The 16,229-nt window shown below is 42.3% G+C and overlaps 1 protein-coding gene across 1 annotated transcript; it reads right to left on the bottom strand.

Moving 5' to 3' along the window:
* Positions 1-2,337: 2,337 nt before the first annotated feature.
* On the bottom strand, positions 2,338-15,864 carry LOC306664762 (uncharacterized protein; the record flags this gene model as incomplete). The annotated part of the gene is made up of 4 exons (XM_079145817.1): positions 2,338-5,839; positions 13,581-13,759; positions 14,663-15,138; positions 15,816-15,864. The coding sequence occupies 4 exons, from the start codon at positions 15,862-15,864 to the stop codon at positions 5,626-5,628; spliced, it is 918 nt and encodes a 305-aa protein (XP_079001943.1). The 3' UTR covers positions 2,338-5,625.
* Positions 15,865-16,229: the final 365 nt, after the last annotated feature.

Raw genomic sequence — 16,229 nt, forward strand, 5'->3', positions numbered from 1 at the left:
ACAATAAAAAAATAATAATAATTCATGCCAGGCATGGTGGCAAACACCTGTAACCCCAGTGATTCAGGAGTCTGAAATAGGAGGATCTCAAGTTTGACGCCAGTCTTGATAACTTAATGAGACTGGCTCAAAACCTTAAAAACGAGCAAGGGTTGTTGCTCAGTGGTAGAGTGCCCCTGGGTTCAACCCCCAGTACCACATAACCATAATAATTCAGGAAGAGATGAACTTAATTGGTAATGGTTAATAAGAACTATGATTGAAGAGGGTAGATGGTGTAAATATAAATGCAATTTTAAGAAAGCATGCTTCAGGAAGAAAAAAAAAAACCTGCATCTAGTGTAGAGACGTCTTGAACTTGTTGCTTCAAATAACAACTGGCCTGAAAGAAATCAATCCATTTTAAAACAGTATAGATAATTTGTGAGAGTTAAAATTGGCTGGTTATTCTGAGAAGATAAAAATGCATAAAACGTAGTCAAGCATTTGTAATCAGTGTGGCAGGAACCAGTGAGCTGTCTGTTTCTCTGCCTAGTATGACCAAGACAGACTACTCCAAGGGATCTGGGTGGGGCAGTTCAATGTTTCCACTGCTAAAATCTGATTTCCAAAGCATTAACCCCAAGTGAGAGTTTTGTGCAGGTTAGATTTGGTCCACAGATGAAAGCTGCTTCTTACCTATGGTTAATAAGCATGTGATCTTCTAGAGGACATTATTACTATTTCCAGTCTATACAGTTTATTCTCATTTTCAAATTTAAACATAAGAAATGGGAAAGCCATTCACAAGACAGCAAGCTATAGAACACTCTTTTAATGAAGCTGGCAATACTTGAATTCCAAGACTGATCAGGATGTTTCTTAAAATTGATTTACTTAGTGCCTGTAACACCCACCTCCTGAGCAGGTTTGCTGTCCTTTCCTCCGTGGATTCAACATTCCACAGCAAAACTGAAAAAAAAAAAAATGACTGATCCCACCCAGTCGACAGGAAACAAAGTATTGGGCTGGGGAGATAGCTCAGGCAGTAGAGTGCTTACCTAGTAAGCATCAAGGCCCTGGGTTCGATCCCCAGCACCGCAAAAGGAAAAAAAAAAGAAAAGAAAACAAAGTACTCATAGTTTTTTGCCTCCTATATAACAAACATTCTTTCAGGAATGATGTTCAAGTACTGCAACTTCATTCTATAGACTGACCTTTTTTTTTTTTTTTTTTTTTTTTAACCAATCCTGAAGATTGTGGAACTTTGGCAAGGGGAAGAATGCCAAGAAGTATCTTCAACCAGATGAGAGTGGGACACGTATGGAGAGCCCATCTGAATGACCTTGAAAACACTGTTCCATGTCTTGGTATCAGCCCGTTACATTCCTCGAATAGCCCAGACTGCTCTACAACCATGCTGCATTCAGGCTGTTGGCTGGAACACAGATCTACCACGTAATTGTGTATCTGTCACCACTTCCCCAGCCAAATACAGCTCTGGCTTTTTTTGTTGGATATGGAGTTACTTTTTCAATGACCTACAGATTACATAGATTTTACCTATAAAGAAAATCCGTTTCCTCATTATGCAATTGGTTTCTAAGAATTCTACATTTCCAGTATATAAACAACACTTCCTGAGGCTTTAGGTAGGAGGGGAGCAGAGAAATTAAGAGCTGAGGCCGGGCTCAGTGGTACCTGTAACCCCAGTGACTCGGGAGGCTGAGGTAGGAGGATCCCAAGTTCAAAGCCAGTCCCAGCACCTCACTGAGGCCCTGAAGAACTTATGTGAGACTCTGTCTCAAAATAAAAATAAATACGGCTGCGGACGTGGCTCAATGGTTAAGCAACGCTGGTTTCTATTCCTAGTTTAAAAAAAAAAAAAAGAGTTGGGGAAAAACTATTTTAAAGATTAGCATTAAAAATGTCCTTTACTCTTGTTTTGTATTTGCTCTAGAAACTTAATAATTCTTGTCTTTTAAGTCTTATAAATTGATTGTTATAATTTGCAACATTCATCAACATTTCATATTTCATGAACATTTCATCAACATTTTTATTTGAATCTATAAAAAAGTGCATATAAGAAATCTATATTTCAATGCTGCTATAACAAGCACATGAAACAAAAAACTGGGAATAAAAAAACCTGTTTCACTTAAACCTACTAAAGGTACTGTCTTGTCTCAGACATTGCATGTTTATATTTTAAGAAATTACATACCACATTCAGTTGCTGTTTTTTGCATATAGAGAGATCAGTATATAATTTCATCTTTACTACAACTCCTAAGAGGTGGGCAAAGAGTGGACCAGTTTCACTAGAAAAGGCGGAAGCCTAGCCAGCAATTCCATTTAGGCTGCTTCTCATCCAGACCTTTTTCTTGTTCTATTTTTAGTGTTTTCATGGTTATTGTATTTAATTTTCTTTATATTTCACCAAATTTTAAAGCTGTACTGTCAAAAACCTGGGAAACATCTAAGATCTACAGATTAAAGAAGTTTAAATACATAAGGACAGAGCAATTACATTTTAAATGCTTACTTGAAAGAGCAGTTATTGTCACATGAAAACAACTTCAGAGTAAAAAAATGAACAAAATCTTGTTGGAACCAACAGTGGTTCTTATCCTAAATTTTTTATTGTGATAAAATATATTTAACATAAAATCTGTTTTTTAGGTGAACAATTCTGTGGCATTAAGCACATCAACACCCATCTCCAGAAAATTTTCATCATCCATCCCAAATAAAACTATATTCATTAAACACTAACTCCCATTCCCCTCTCCCTCCAGTCATTGGCAACAGCCAATCTACTTTCTGGCCCTATGAATCTGGATAGTCTAGGAACTTCTTTGGAATGGAGACATAGGGTATTTGTCCTTTTGTGTCTGGCTTAATTTACTTAACATTTTCTGGTTCATCTCTGTTGGACTGTGTTTTAGAACTTCCTTTTTAAGGCTGGACAATATTCCAATGTATGTGTGTGCCACATTTCATTTATCCATTCATCAATGGACAACTGGGTTGCTTCTACTTTTTGACCACTGTGAGTAATGCCACTGTGGACATGGGTGTAAAAATATCTATTATAGAGTCCCTTCTTCCACTTCTTTTGTGTATAACTGTATTAAACTTCCACTCTTCCCAATCTCATCTCACATGCCTAGACTAGAACACAAGGAATATATCAATCAAACATGAAAACAAAAAGGCAGTGAGAAAACCCCATCAGCTTTCTCTTGCATCACTTCTCACTCAACATGCTAAAAACCTTACATTTTAACACTGAAAGACTGCCTTAGGGATGTTGAAGACCTCCAGACCCAGGCAAGCTTGCAGATCAGAAATGGAACCAGAACAGCCTCCATCTGTCTAAGTACAGCCGCAATTCCAAACTACACCCACACTCAGCTCTGCGACTTCCAACAGACGTGGGTGTGGATTCGGGTCAAGGTTGGGTAAGTATAAAATTGGATGAATTTTTATAAAACCAGTCACAGAAAAAACAGGAAGATCAGGGAAGGTGGTGAAATTCCCACTAAGGCCAACAACTGCACAACACATTAGTCCTGGAAGTGCTTTTTTCCACCAGCTAAAAGACTAAAGATTAGGAGTATTTCAAATTACTTGAGGATTCACCAATCCCAGGATACTCTTTCTTCCAGAGTTTCTGTCATAAATTCCTTCTCTGAGAGAACTCTGAAGGAATTTCAGAAGTGGTAGAGTAATACACAACTAGGCAGAACCATGTGTGTGTGTGTGCAGAAGTGGGTACTGGGAATTGAATACCCAAGCTTTGTGCATGCTAGGCAAGCACTCTGAGCTATATCCCCCACCTGTTTTTTTTGTTTTAATTTTGAAGACAGTTTCCCTAAGTCACCCAGGCTGACCTAGAACTTGTGATCCTCTTATCTCAGCCTCCTGAGTAGCTGGGATTACAGGTAGGTGCCACTGCACCCTGCCATTCCTATTAATAAAAAACATAGCTGAACTTATGGCTTAAAGAAATTTTGAGGTAGGCATGGTGGTGCACACCTATAATCCTACTGACTGGGGGAGCTGAGACAGGAGGACTGAGAGTTTGAGCCCAGCCTTGGCAACTGAGGCCCTGTCTTGAAATAAAAAGGGCTGGAAATGTGGCTCAGTGGCTAAGCACCCCTGGGTTAAATTCCTGCTAAAAAAAAAAAAAAAAAAAGTTTTGAGAGGGTATGTGAAGGTACTGGGCTCCAGTGTGGTCAGTGTGTTTGGACAATAATAGTTCAGAGCCAAGCAGGCATGGCTCAAGGGGTCACCACCAGGAAAGGGTGCTATTTGGGTGGAGATCAGAGAGGTAGGTTAGAGAACTGTGAAGCTAAAGAGGAACACAGTGACCAGGAATGTGAGGACTAGGATAATGAATGACAGGGACTACTCCCTACTGGTTCCCTTTCTTCCTCGGTCCATCCCAGTGGGGGACTTGATAATCAACTGCTGGTGTCTGAGACACTGAGCAGGTGGGGTTGACTAGTGGGGAAGGTCCGCAGTGCAGTAGTCACATGTATGCTTTTGCCCTCCCTGGTGCTTGTGTCCGCTGCAGGTAGGTTCAGACGGCCTGTCCTCAGCAGGCTCTGTCCTCTGCCTCAGTACACAAGTTCAATGCTCTGGATGCCTTCACAGATCAGCCATCCACAGGGTGGTAAGGCTTGAGCCTAAAATTTTTCTTACATGAAATTACATGCAGTGGACTGGGATCTAACATAAAGTCATGTACTTTGATATGAACTCACTGGTATTTCATATGTAAAGTGCTTTTAGGAGTCTACAGGAAGAGGGATCACTGGCAGAAGGGATGTGAGAACCTAGGTTTTCTAACAATGATACCCCTATCCCTAGGAGTACTCTCTAGAATAGGATGCAGGTTAAAGATGCCTGCTCTGCTAAAATTTGTAGGCCTTCCTGCAAATATACTGGCTTGGTATGTACAGCTTAATATCCCTGAAATCAATGTGTCAGGTATCACTGTAGAGTGGTCCCAATTCACCTGACAAAAATAAAATAATTTAATTTAAAGGCGATACAAGCAACAGTGCCATTCAATGAATGTTTTCTGAATTCAATGATATTCGAAAAGAACATGACAGGATGCCATCCATTCCTTAAACACAATGATGTAATTTTACTCATGCAATAATTATCAATACTGTTTGACATGCAGGGGTTTCCTTCAGCCTAAGACAAATTTCATTTTGAACATTTAATAGTGTAGTGCCCAATGTCAAGCTATCGTAATCAGGTTTCACATTTATAAAATATACCTTTCACATTTATAAAATGGCACAAATTTCCTGAATACCACTCCAGAAATACTAAATCATATTTAGTACTTCCTAATACCAATCTCCGAAAGAGTCAAAGGTTGCAAAGATCTTATACACGTTTGCTCTGCACAACAATCTTTACGCTGTCATGCGAAGTATCACCTTGAATTTTACTTCCACATTACAAAACAAGGCACAGAGATGGGATAACCTTCTCCACAGCTTAGGAGAAGCAAACTCAGGAATGGTGCTTCCCACTCTTCTTTCACCATCTGTCTTTCTTCCTGGGCACGATGAGGCTCCTCGGGTGGAAGGCAAGATGGCTACCATCCTTCAGTTATCACAGTACTGTACCTTTAGAATGGACAGCATCAGCACTGTGATAACTGAGCCAGGGCAGCCTGTCAGTCACTGTGTTGGTCAGCAGTATCCTTTCTGGGCAGCTGCACGACTCCCTCAAAGACTCCCCACGAAGTGAAGGACTCAAAGATCCCCTTCTGGTTGGAGATGTGAGGAGGCAGAGCAAAAAGGGCTGGAGTCCAGCAGTGGTGAAGCTGAAATATTAAAAGGCCCAGTTGAATTACATTAGAATGAGGCGAACACGTGACTTATACATATTAATGAGGATGAACAACCATGTGATTAGGCTTTCACACTGATGATACATCAAGGATGCAGTAAGCTTCCCAGCAACGTCTCCATGCATGTACTCACAGACTCCAGCTCCCTGACTTCAGTCATGCCATAAATATTTATTGAGGGACTATTATTTTCCATGATCTCTTTTGGATGTTTGGGAAGATAAATGTGACATGGTTCCTGCTCCTAAACGTGGCAATGATGCTTCACGTCTCACTAACACTCAATAATTTTTTGTTTTCTCATTTGACTTTCACAAGAACCCTACAGGGTTAACAATGAATTATTCATTAACTCATCCAACAAGGATTATGGAAATAGCTTATATATCATTACCCCCATTGACACGAAAATGACTAAGAGAAATTAGGTGATTTACCTGAGATCATGTCACTAAGTTATGGCAAACCTTAGGCCCAAATCCATGGTCAAAGATGGAACCCCTTGCTTTTGTTACTAGTCCACCCTCGCTGTCCTATTCCACCAACAGGATGTTCAGTTTAAACATTTATCCAAATATAAGGATTTATGAAAACATCTATTTTCTGTTTATGAGTTTCAGTTTCTCATTAACTCAGGTCAAGAAGCAAGAAAAAGAAGAGTTTTATGATTTAAGAAGAAATGCAAGCCTGGCGTGGTGGTGTGTGCCTGTTAATCCCAGCAGTTTGGGAGGCCGAGGCAGGAGGATCGCAGGCTAAAGCCAGTGTCAGCAATTTATTGAGGCTCTAAGCAACCTAGAGAGACTGTCTCAAAAAAAAAAAAAAAAACAAAAAAAAAAAAAGAAAAACCTGCTTTTGTAACTAGGAACATACTCAAGTTGGTCACAGTGGTAATAAGTAGTTAGCAAACCCGTGAGATGTTTTTCACTATAGTTTATGCAATTCTACAGTTATAGGGGTAGAAGAATGAGTGACAGTCTTTGAAATGCCTTAAAAAAAAATCAACATATACCTTTGACACGTACCCTGAAATCATCTCGGTGATGATTCTTACTTTTGATAAAAGATACAAAAAGATTCTGAAATTGGAATTCAACAGTCAGAATATCAACTTATTAAAACCATGATTCACTCAGGTTTTTTCCACCACGTCAGTCAAAAGGTCTCAAGTTATTTCAGTATGAGTGGAACTTGACAGATATTTGAAAAATAATTATATTTTCAATTAGGCATTTGCTCAATTTCAAAGACTCATTATATGCAAATTAGATATTAGCACTGTACTTCAAATAAGTCAGATAGATGAATCAGTTCTTTAGTTCAGCAGAAGTCAGAAGAGTACCGTGAACCTAGCTCAACTATTAACTGTATAAACTCTGAAACTGACCTTATTCACAAAAGTAATACTGAATGAAATAACCCACCTACACACAAATTAAAAACAATATTCTCTAAAGTGCAAAAATATCTAAATGTTAAGGAGGTCATCATCGAGGTCGCAGCCAACTGATGTAATGCAGAGTTGAAACACGAGAGGGCAATGAAGATTTAAAAAACACCATGACAGGCTGGATCTCACAACCTAAGAGTCCTGGAAATAGCTGCATATTTTCAACCAAATTATGAACATCTGCTAGGTAAACGAAGATCTGCAACTGTTGATAAAATTTTAGGTATGTGATTCATCGAGAAGGATAAATAGATTACCACCTAACATTTCCTGACCATAAATTCTATTGGCTTTATAAGACAGTATCTACTTACAATGATTACTGGATGCTGGAGAAGTATGGGAACAAATACCCGTGAGATACTTACTAGCTGTGAGACAGCCCTTTGCCAATTGTGAGTATTAGTGCAACTGGATTTCTAGATATGAAGAACAAAAGGTGAACTTAATGTGTAATAAGATGAAAAGCTGAAATTCACTCCATTAAGCCACTGCCCTAAATCACAGAACTACTGAACATTTATGGTAAAATAAAAGATATTTCCTTTTTAAACTCACTTCTCTCTCATTTTTTCCTACCTAAATCAGAAAAAAGTCAAGCATTCATACTAAGAAGCAGCAAATTGTCATTATCCTGTTAGTTCTTAAATTTACATTCCCTGAGACTAATTTGAAAGCAGTTTCAGGGGAATAAATAAAAATATGCTTTCCAAATATTTTATAAATAATAATAAATGCTTCAAAAATGTAGTCTTGTTTCCTCTTGACATTACTCTTTATAAATGTATATTTTTGAAAAACAAAACCTATCGGAAACATTTCTTTTTCAATATACTTTTCATATAAGAATGATATTTTTTTTCATTAAAGACAAGTGGCCACAGGTACTCATGCTATAGGAAGAAAGGACCCTATAAAGTAAGGGAAGAAGAAAGCAAACAGTAATGTCAAATGCTCTCTTCCAAAGAACAAACTGATTTTAAATGCAGCTCTTCTATGAAAAATAATAAAACAACAATTTCTTCATTAATGCATGCCCCAAACACTGGTATACCCAAGAACTTGCTTCTAAATATGGTAATACAAATGTATATACAAAAGACACATGATGTTGTTATCTGTAAACTGCATATGAACATATGATTCTAAACCTTTAAACATCGATTAATAATTAGAAATACTCTGAAATAAGTTGCTGGCATGTCAAAATATTTTAAAATATTTTTGAACTATAGCTGTTTAATTTAAATCCACTGCTCCTTTAACTAAAGTGGGATTTTTCCTATTTGAAAATCATAATCCAATTTAATGACAAATCATAAATGTGCAAATGTGACCATACTGTGATGCTTTAAAAACGTACTGTAAGCAAAAGACGCTCAAATGTTAACTGCCCAGTCAGGTATGGTGGTACACACCTGTAATCCCAGCAACTCCAGAGGCTGAGGCAGGAGAAGTGAACATTTGAGGCCAGCATCAGCAATTTAGTGAGGCGCTAAGCAACTTAGCAAGACTCTGTCTCAAAATAAAATATAAAAGGCCTGGGAATGTGACTCAGTACTCTTGAGTTCCATCCCTTGTATCAAAAAAAAAAAAAAAAAAAAGGAAAGAAAAGAAAAAAGAAAAATGTCAACCTCTGCTTTGTCAGAAGTTTATAGCATGTACGCCTGCATTTTACTGCAAACTTTGCTATATGATAGGTTCTAGAACTTGTGCCAAAGATTTGTGGGAAACCAGGATTGAGTGGGTTACATTTTTTTTTTTTTTTTTTTTTTTTTTGGTATCAGGGATTGAACCCAGAGGCACTTAATGACTTAGCCACAGTTCCAGTCTTCTTTCTTTTTTATTTTGAGACAGGGTCTCTCTAAGTTGCTTAGCTTTGCTAAATTGCTGAGGTTGGCTTTATACTTGCAATCCTCCAGCCTCAGCTTCCCTAGCCACTGGGATTACAGGTCACAGTGCCCAGCTCAGATTTTTTTCTTCTTCTTTAAAGAGAATGAAATTGGTTAAGTAGCAAGGAAAAGTCAAGGATCACTGCCCTGTGCAAAGTCAGTTCCAACTTTCAAGAGGAGCATTAACTAGGAGTGATTACAGAAGGGTGTCAAGCAGTGGCCTCTAAACAGTCTCAGGTTCAACAAACTTAGCAGTCATGTGGACAAAGACACTGTTGCAGAAGGCATATACACAATAACACAGAGAAATGAACTCTCCTCTTTTATGCTGATGGGCATTTTAGTCCGGAAAGGTTCCAGGGGACTAAAAATTTCCAAATAAGTGAACTAGTTCGTATATTCTATTTTATGGGCCTTTCCCAAAACTTCATACATGAACTTCATATAATGTTTTTTAGTCTGTCTGCTCCATGTTTATTTAGCCTTCTGATTTTGCTATAGTATACATTCCCTTCCACTGGAGACTGAATTTTACAGTTTGCTCACAAGTCAGTTTTATTCTGAGTTCACCTCTGTATTGTTCCCTTTTAGAATAGCTGGTCAAAAATGTACCAGTTAACCTCAAAACACCCCTGATTAATCATCCCTAAAAAACTCTGATAGTCTTATTAATCTATGATGTCTTCCTAACTACAGAATTGCCATTTAAAAATGCTGGGTCTTAGGTTTTCAAATTCCTTTAATGGACAGCTAAAGGGGACAATACCAAAGACTTATAATTCTAGAGCCTCAGGGTGTTCCAGAGAGACAATTACACTCCACTTTAGACTCTACAGACTCCGCCATTCTCGCAGCTTCTCCTCCTCCATGTGTAAAATAAACACATTTCTGCTTGTAACACACCACCGGGCACTGCGCACACCAAGGGCTGTGCTGCACGCTTTGCCACTGTTTATGTCTTATTTCCTGAAGTCAACAGCCCTCTTCCTAAAGTCAGAAACCGTTTTCTTCATGTCCCTTCACCACACTATCAGACATTTGCACGAAGTACAAGCTCAACAAATTACTGACTAATTGATCAGCCTCTTCATTTCTTGGGACCCCTCTAAATCAGATTATCAGCAAAAGCATGTTTAATTCCAGTCTGTACAATCTTACAAGGTACTTGACAGTTTGTCATCTATAAAATGAGGGGATAGTACCAAAAGGCCTTTAAATTCCCTCCAGTGCATTACTGAATCTCATTAGACAAACAAAACCCCCAAGACAGTTCTATCTCTATTCATGTCTTTTTTGAAGGAAAGCAGTCAGCAACATTGTGAGCCTAATTACCACTGGTGGAGCCCATCTGATGTGGTGGGGCAGAAAGTAACTGAAGGAGAGGAGGAAAAAAAAGGAAAAAAAAGGAAATGAAGGTAACAGATGAGTAGTATCACTAAAATACCAACAGGTGTCACAACTGTTTTCTGATGTATTTTTGTTATGCCCAGGAGCCTTTTACAAAAGCAGGTGCAGGCAGATGTGTGGGTGCCCAAAATTTCCTATGATACCCCTGCTAGTTCTCCAGGTTCTAGAGAACCTTCAATTTTGTTTATTGCCTTCCTTGAGTAGGATACTGTTCCTAAATAGAAATCTGCAAAGCAGTCACCAGGAGGTCTCCTACAGTTATAGTAATACTTTAATTTTCTTGAAGTTCCCAAATCTTCCCATGGAATATAGTAGTGGAAAGTAGGTGTCTGACAAATATGAAGTAATATCTCCCACAGTCACCTCTTTTGAAATTAATCCATGGACAAAAAGAAACGATGCTATAGACCAGAGCTGTCCAAAAGTATAGCACACTGTATACACATATTGAAATGTCACAATATACCCCATAAACATGTCCAATTGCTATGTGTTAAATAAAAAAGTATTTTTTTAAAAAAGCATAATATGCCAGATGCAGTGGCACATGCCTATAATCCCAGCGGCTCAGGAAGCTGAAGCAGGAGGATCACCAAGTTCAAAGCCAGCCTCAGCAAAAGCCAGATGTTAAGCAACTCAGTGAGACCCTGTCTCTAAATAAGATACAAAAAATAGGGCTGGGGATGTGGCTCAGTGGTTGAGTGCCCTGAGTTTAATTCCCGGTACAAAAAAAAAAAAAAAAAAAAAAAAAAAAAAAAGGCAGAATTCAAGCTACATATGTAATTTTAAGTTTTCTTTTAAAAAGGCTAAAATATCAAAGGGTGAAATTAACTTCATTTAAATTTAACCATATATATCCAAAATATTATCTGAACATGTAATCAATTCAAAAATTATTAATGAGCTATTTTACTTTTTTTGTTGTTGTTACTAAGTCTTTGAAATCTGCAGTATATTTTTTCTTACAGCCCAATTCCCAATTCCAGTGCTAAATTTTGAAGAGAAATACTAAATCTGTGTGTTCATTTCATAATATTTAGTTTAATTAGATATACATATGCCCAATATGTCTCCAAACATACTTAAGTATTCCGATAACTGATTGTGTGAATTTTGAAAATTGAACTAAGAACTCCACTCACCTCCTCAGCCATTTCAGCTGGTTGTCATATGTGGCTAGTGGCTACCCTGTTAATGCAGGTAAAGACATTCCTGTCTCTGGTACCTTGATTCTTTTAAACCTTAATCAGAACAAAAGACGTTGCTCATCAACCAGCAAGTCCTTCTACAGCACCTACCAGGCACAGAACTTATGCCAAGTGCTTTCTGCCCCACTTCTAATCCTTAAGTCGTCAGTTCTTTAGCGACGACCATTTACTAGGCAGTTCTCCCCAGACTTTTGGGGAAGGGCTGCTTAGTAAAAAGAAAAGCTCATCTCGATTCAGGGACACAATGGAGACATGGAGACTCAAAGACTCACAAGTTAATTTACAAGGTAAAGGTAGAAAATCCTGACTTAACTTCTCTGTCCTGGATGTCACCCCATGAACACCCCGCAAACATTACACTCACTGTTTATAATGAGCCTCTCAACTTACACAGAGCAGCTGTCACTGATCTTCAGAATCTCTGCCTTCCTCAAGTGCCCCCTTCTAACTTCCCCCAACCATCTTTGTATCTATACCCACTGTAGAGCACATTTCAGGAGCCCCTCTTTAACTAATTCTGAAAAGTGCTTGTTCTTGTTGACATACTGAAACATGAATAATTCAATAAATAAATCTCAAACCAAACTGTTAATCATTCATTGCTGTAGGTATCTACGTTTATCTTGAGAAAAGCTTTTCTGAAATACCTGGAAAGTATCTCCCTTCTCTTCCCCAAAGGAACCAATTACAAACATCACAGCTTTCTCTTCTTTCTCACTCCTTGTGTCAAAGTTCACTACGTTCCTCCTGCAGCTGATTTAAAAGTTGATCTTTTAAAGGAGCTGGATTCCTAAGGTAGTTCTATTTTGGGCCTTCTTCCTGTTCTGAAGCTAAAGTTGGAAGGGCTTAGGTGGTGATGTAATGGAAGGGAGACTGTTAGCTTTTACAGAAGGGTCTTCCCTGGTAATGCAGGGGACACTCCGGGGAAAAGTATTTCACTCCATCTTTCTCCCCTCCTTCCCTGTGGAGTCCCACCTATTCATTAGCCAAGAAGAAAACAAGTTCAAATAAGCACAAAAACATTTACTTATTTCACATGCTGAACATCTCACAAATAAAAGGAGGAAAATGTCTTATTCTAGGGTATGAGGGTGACCACCTCTTTCCCTCTTCGCCTTATTTCCCCCATAATGTATGAAGGGGCCAGGGGCAAGAAGGGTGGTAGAGACCGCTGGTAAGAATAATACAGGGATTATGTATGTAGGAGGCTTGAAGAGGAAAATACTGTTTTGATATTCCAGACAGAAAACCTTAAGTCCTTGAGTCCCTTCTCTTCCCTTGTTTCCTCCTCCCTTTGGAATGGTTAGACTTGGGGCTGGGTGTGCCGTCTGCTTGGGAGGCGTGTTTGGCTCTGGAAAACCAAAAGGGGCCAGGGTGCCGCCCAGGGAAAAAAAAGCCAGAGACAGGCTGCTTAGGCCTGTTTCTGAGCTAAGTTTAGGAGAAGGGTTGAGGGAACTGCGAGAGGAGAGCAGATTTCGAAGGAAAGACCCCCTGGGGAATAAAAAACAGTACACTGGGCCCAAAGGGACCACCTCTCTTTCACAACCTAAGCCCAGTCATTAGTTGCCCGTACGGGGTGCAGGGGTGAAAGAAAAGAAAAATCCAAACACAACTGTAGACCACAACTTGCCCGGAGGTCGAAGGCAGATGTGCTGAACGCAATCAGCAGGTGAAAGGAGCGCTTTCTGCCAGTACTAGGGTGTTGGGGTTCTAGCTAAGAGACCTGGAGTTACAGGGGATTCCCTGGTTTCTCAGCTCACCTCGCCTCCAAAGCAGATAGAAGCATAGGTGTGGTTATTCTCCAGGAAGGTGGCAGCTGGAGTGCGGGTTGCGGAGTGCAGGAAAGGATTCCGCAGGGAAAGCAGTGACAAGCCCAGGGGTCAGCTACGGCCAGGAGCTGGGGTATCCTCCAAGTCTCCTCCCCTTCTTGAAAACCGACCTGGACCAGCATAAATTACAGTCACACACCCCCCTCCCCAATAATGTTTCTAATAAAAGAAACAGTCGCTCACACTAACAAAAAACACCGGAGCCCTGGTTGATGGAAATAAACAGGTGAGCCCAAAGAGAAGCGGGAAAAGACCACGAATGGGTGAAAGAAGGGGGAAGGCGTTCCCGAACGTGCGGAGAAACCGAGGCTTCCCCGCTTTCTCTCCACACTCCCTTCTGGCCCAAGAGAATCTGCGTGGCAGGGCACAAGCTAAAAATGCCACTCTGACGACACCTCCCTGCACACACACCCGCTCCCATTCTCCCGCCTACCCCAGGGTCCGGCGTCCCGGCCTCGTGGTAGCGCTTGGTCCCCCAGGCACACTCGCTGCGCCGGGCTCGCCCTCACCCCTGACCACCGCCGCCGCCGCCGCCGCCGCGGGGACTCCGGTCTTCCTCTCTCCTCCCTCCCTCCTCCTCCTCCGCCTCCTCCTCGCAGACTCCTCCCGCCGGATCCTTCATGTAAACAACATCCAGGCTCTATTTACAGTCACCGCCGGACGGCGAGGAACCCACGCCAGCACCCTGGAAGAAGGCGGGGGTGGGGGAAAAGCGAGTGCGCAACATTTACACACACCCCGCCCCGCCCCTCCGCGCCGCTCCCCCTCCAGGGGCCCGCGCCGGGCGCTGGGGGGCTCCCCGAGCCCTCCACCAACCTGCACTGTCCTTGGCCCGGCGCGGGCCCCGGGGAAATCGCAGAAATGCCCATGGGCGAGGCCGGCCCCCCCAGCCCCGCAGGGAAAATAACACACCCTAACAACAACAAACCCAGCCCAGCAGCACCTCCGAGTGCGTCCCGGAGTGCTGAGCCCAGGCCCGCCCCGGGCCGCCGCACCCGCGCCCCGCTGCCTACCCCGAGGTGGCGAGCTGCGTGCGGTCCCCGGAGGCGGCTGAAGGCAGGCGCCCAGCGCTGGGCAGTGGCGCGCCCTCGGCCCCCGTCGCCGCCCGGCCCGCCCCCTGTCACCCGCGCGGCGCCGAGTGAGCCGGGCCCCGCGGCTGCGTGTGCGAGTGCGCGCGCGCCGCGGCCAACCTCGCCGGAACGGCTCTCTTCGCCCCCGCGCCTTCCCGCGGCCCAGTCCCGGCTGGCGCGCGCCGCGAGCCCGGGCCCAGAGCGCAGAGGCTCGCGCTCCACCGCGGCGCACGGCGCGCACACGGACGACGACACAGCCGCCCGGAGTCCCGAGCGGTCGCCCGCCTCCCGCGGCTGCCCGGCCCCGGGCGAGCCCCGCCACCCCCGCACCCGGCCCGTCGGCCCCACACCCACCTGCGCCCTCGGGGGGTCCCGGGCCCCCCTTCCTTTGTTCTTCCCGCTATTTGCATGAGGATTATCTAATGACGCAGCAAGCCTTGCCACAACGTGACCGTCGCCATTTTTCTGTTTTTATTCTATCTCTGCCATGTGATAGATGGAGGGGGGGGGCTTGGAAAAGGGAGAGAGACAGGATTAAAAAAAAAAAAAAAAAAAAAAACTTCCGGGTCTCATGACCGGGAAGGGAGAAAAACAAAAGGGAGACGAGACACAACTCTCAGGGAAGGATGTGTGTACGTGTGTGTGTATGCGCGCGTGTGTGTGGGCGCGCGTGCGCGCCCGCCTTTCCGTCCTCGGGCGAGAAGGGAGGCTCCACCAGCGGACCCGGAGCATCCTTCCACCCTAGAGTGCCCGGCGGTCCCGGTGGGTTCAAATGGCAGCCTCTAGTTGTGGCAGTCGCCTGTCCTGCTCCACACACGCCTCAAAAGCCCAGGGAAGCTGTCATTTGGCCCCTTCTCCGGCTGCCTCCACGCGCTCTAGCTCCCGGCGTCAGGCTGGTTCTGGGTTACACTCAGAGAAGTCTCGCCGTTACCTTGCGAGGGAAAAATGATAGTTAAAGGTCGCCGTATTTCCTAAGTTTTAAAACAGTTTGCCTCGAAGCTGTTGTTTATGACAGCCGCGTGGCAATACCAGGCAGAATCTAGTTAAAATCTTTTCTTTCTATTCCTTTTCTCTCTCTTCCCAAAGCTGGACACACCCTTGTGGGGTGTTCGATTGGGTTTTGTTTGTGGGGTCGGACCATTCATCGTGGATGAATTTATTTAGGAAAGATTTTTAAATAAATGATTGTTCAGGGTCAGGGTGGATTGTTACAGAAGACAGTTGCACAGAGCAAGGTGGATTCGCGTTACAATGATCTTATTCACATTCAGAGAGCATGATAGACTTTCATTCTTTCCCAAATTCATGGTTGCAGAATTTTTTTTTTTTTTTTTTAATATTCGGGAACGCTGCCACCGTTTTCCAGTGAGATACAGGATTTTGTGCATCTGTATACTACAGTATTTCCTTCGAACACTTTCACTTTTGTTTCTCTTTTGAGTTTCTGGTTTTTTTTTTTTTTTTTTTTTTTTTTTTGCCTCTATTTCATAATTCAGAGCAGAAATGTATC

The sequence above is a fragment of the Sciurus vulgaris genome (assembly GCF_902686455.1).
Source record: "Sciurus vulgaris genome assembly, chromosome: 1".
NCBI lineage: Eukaryota > Metazoa > Chordata > Mammalia > Rodentia > Sciuridae > Sciurus > Sciurus vulgaris.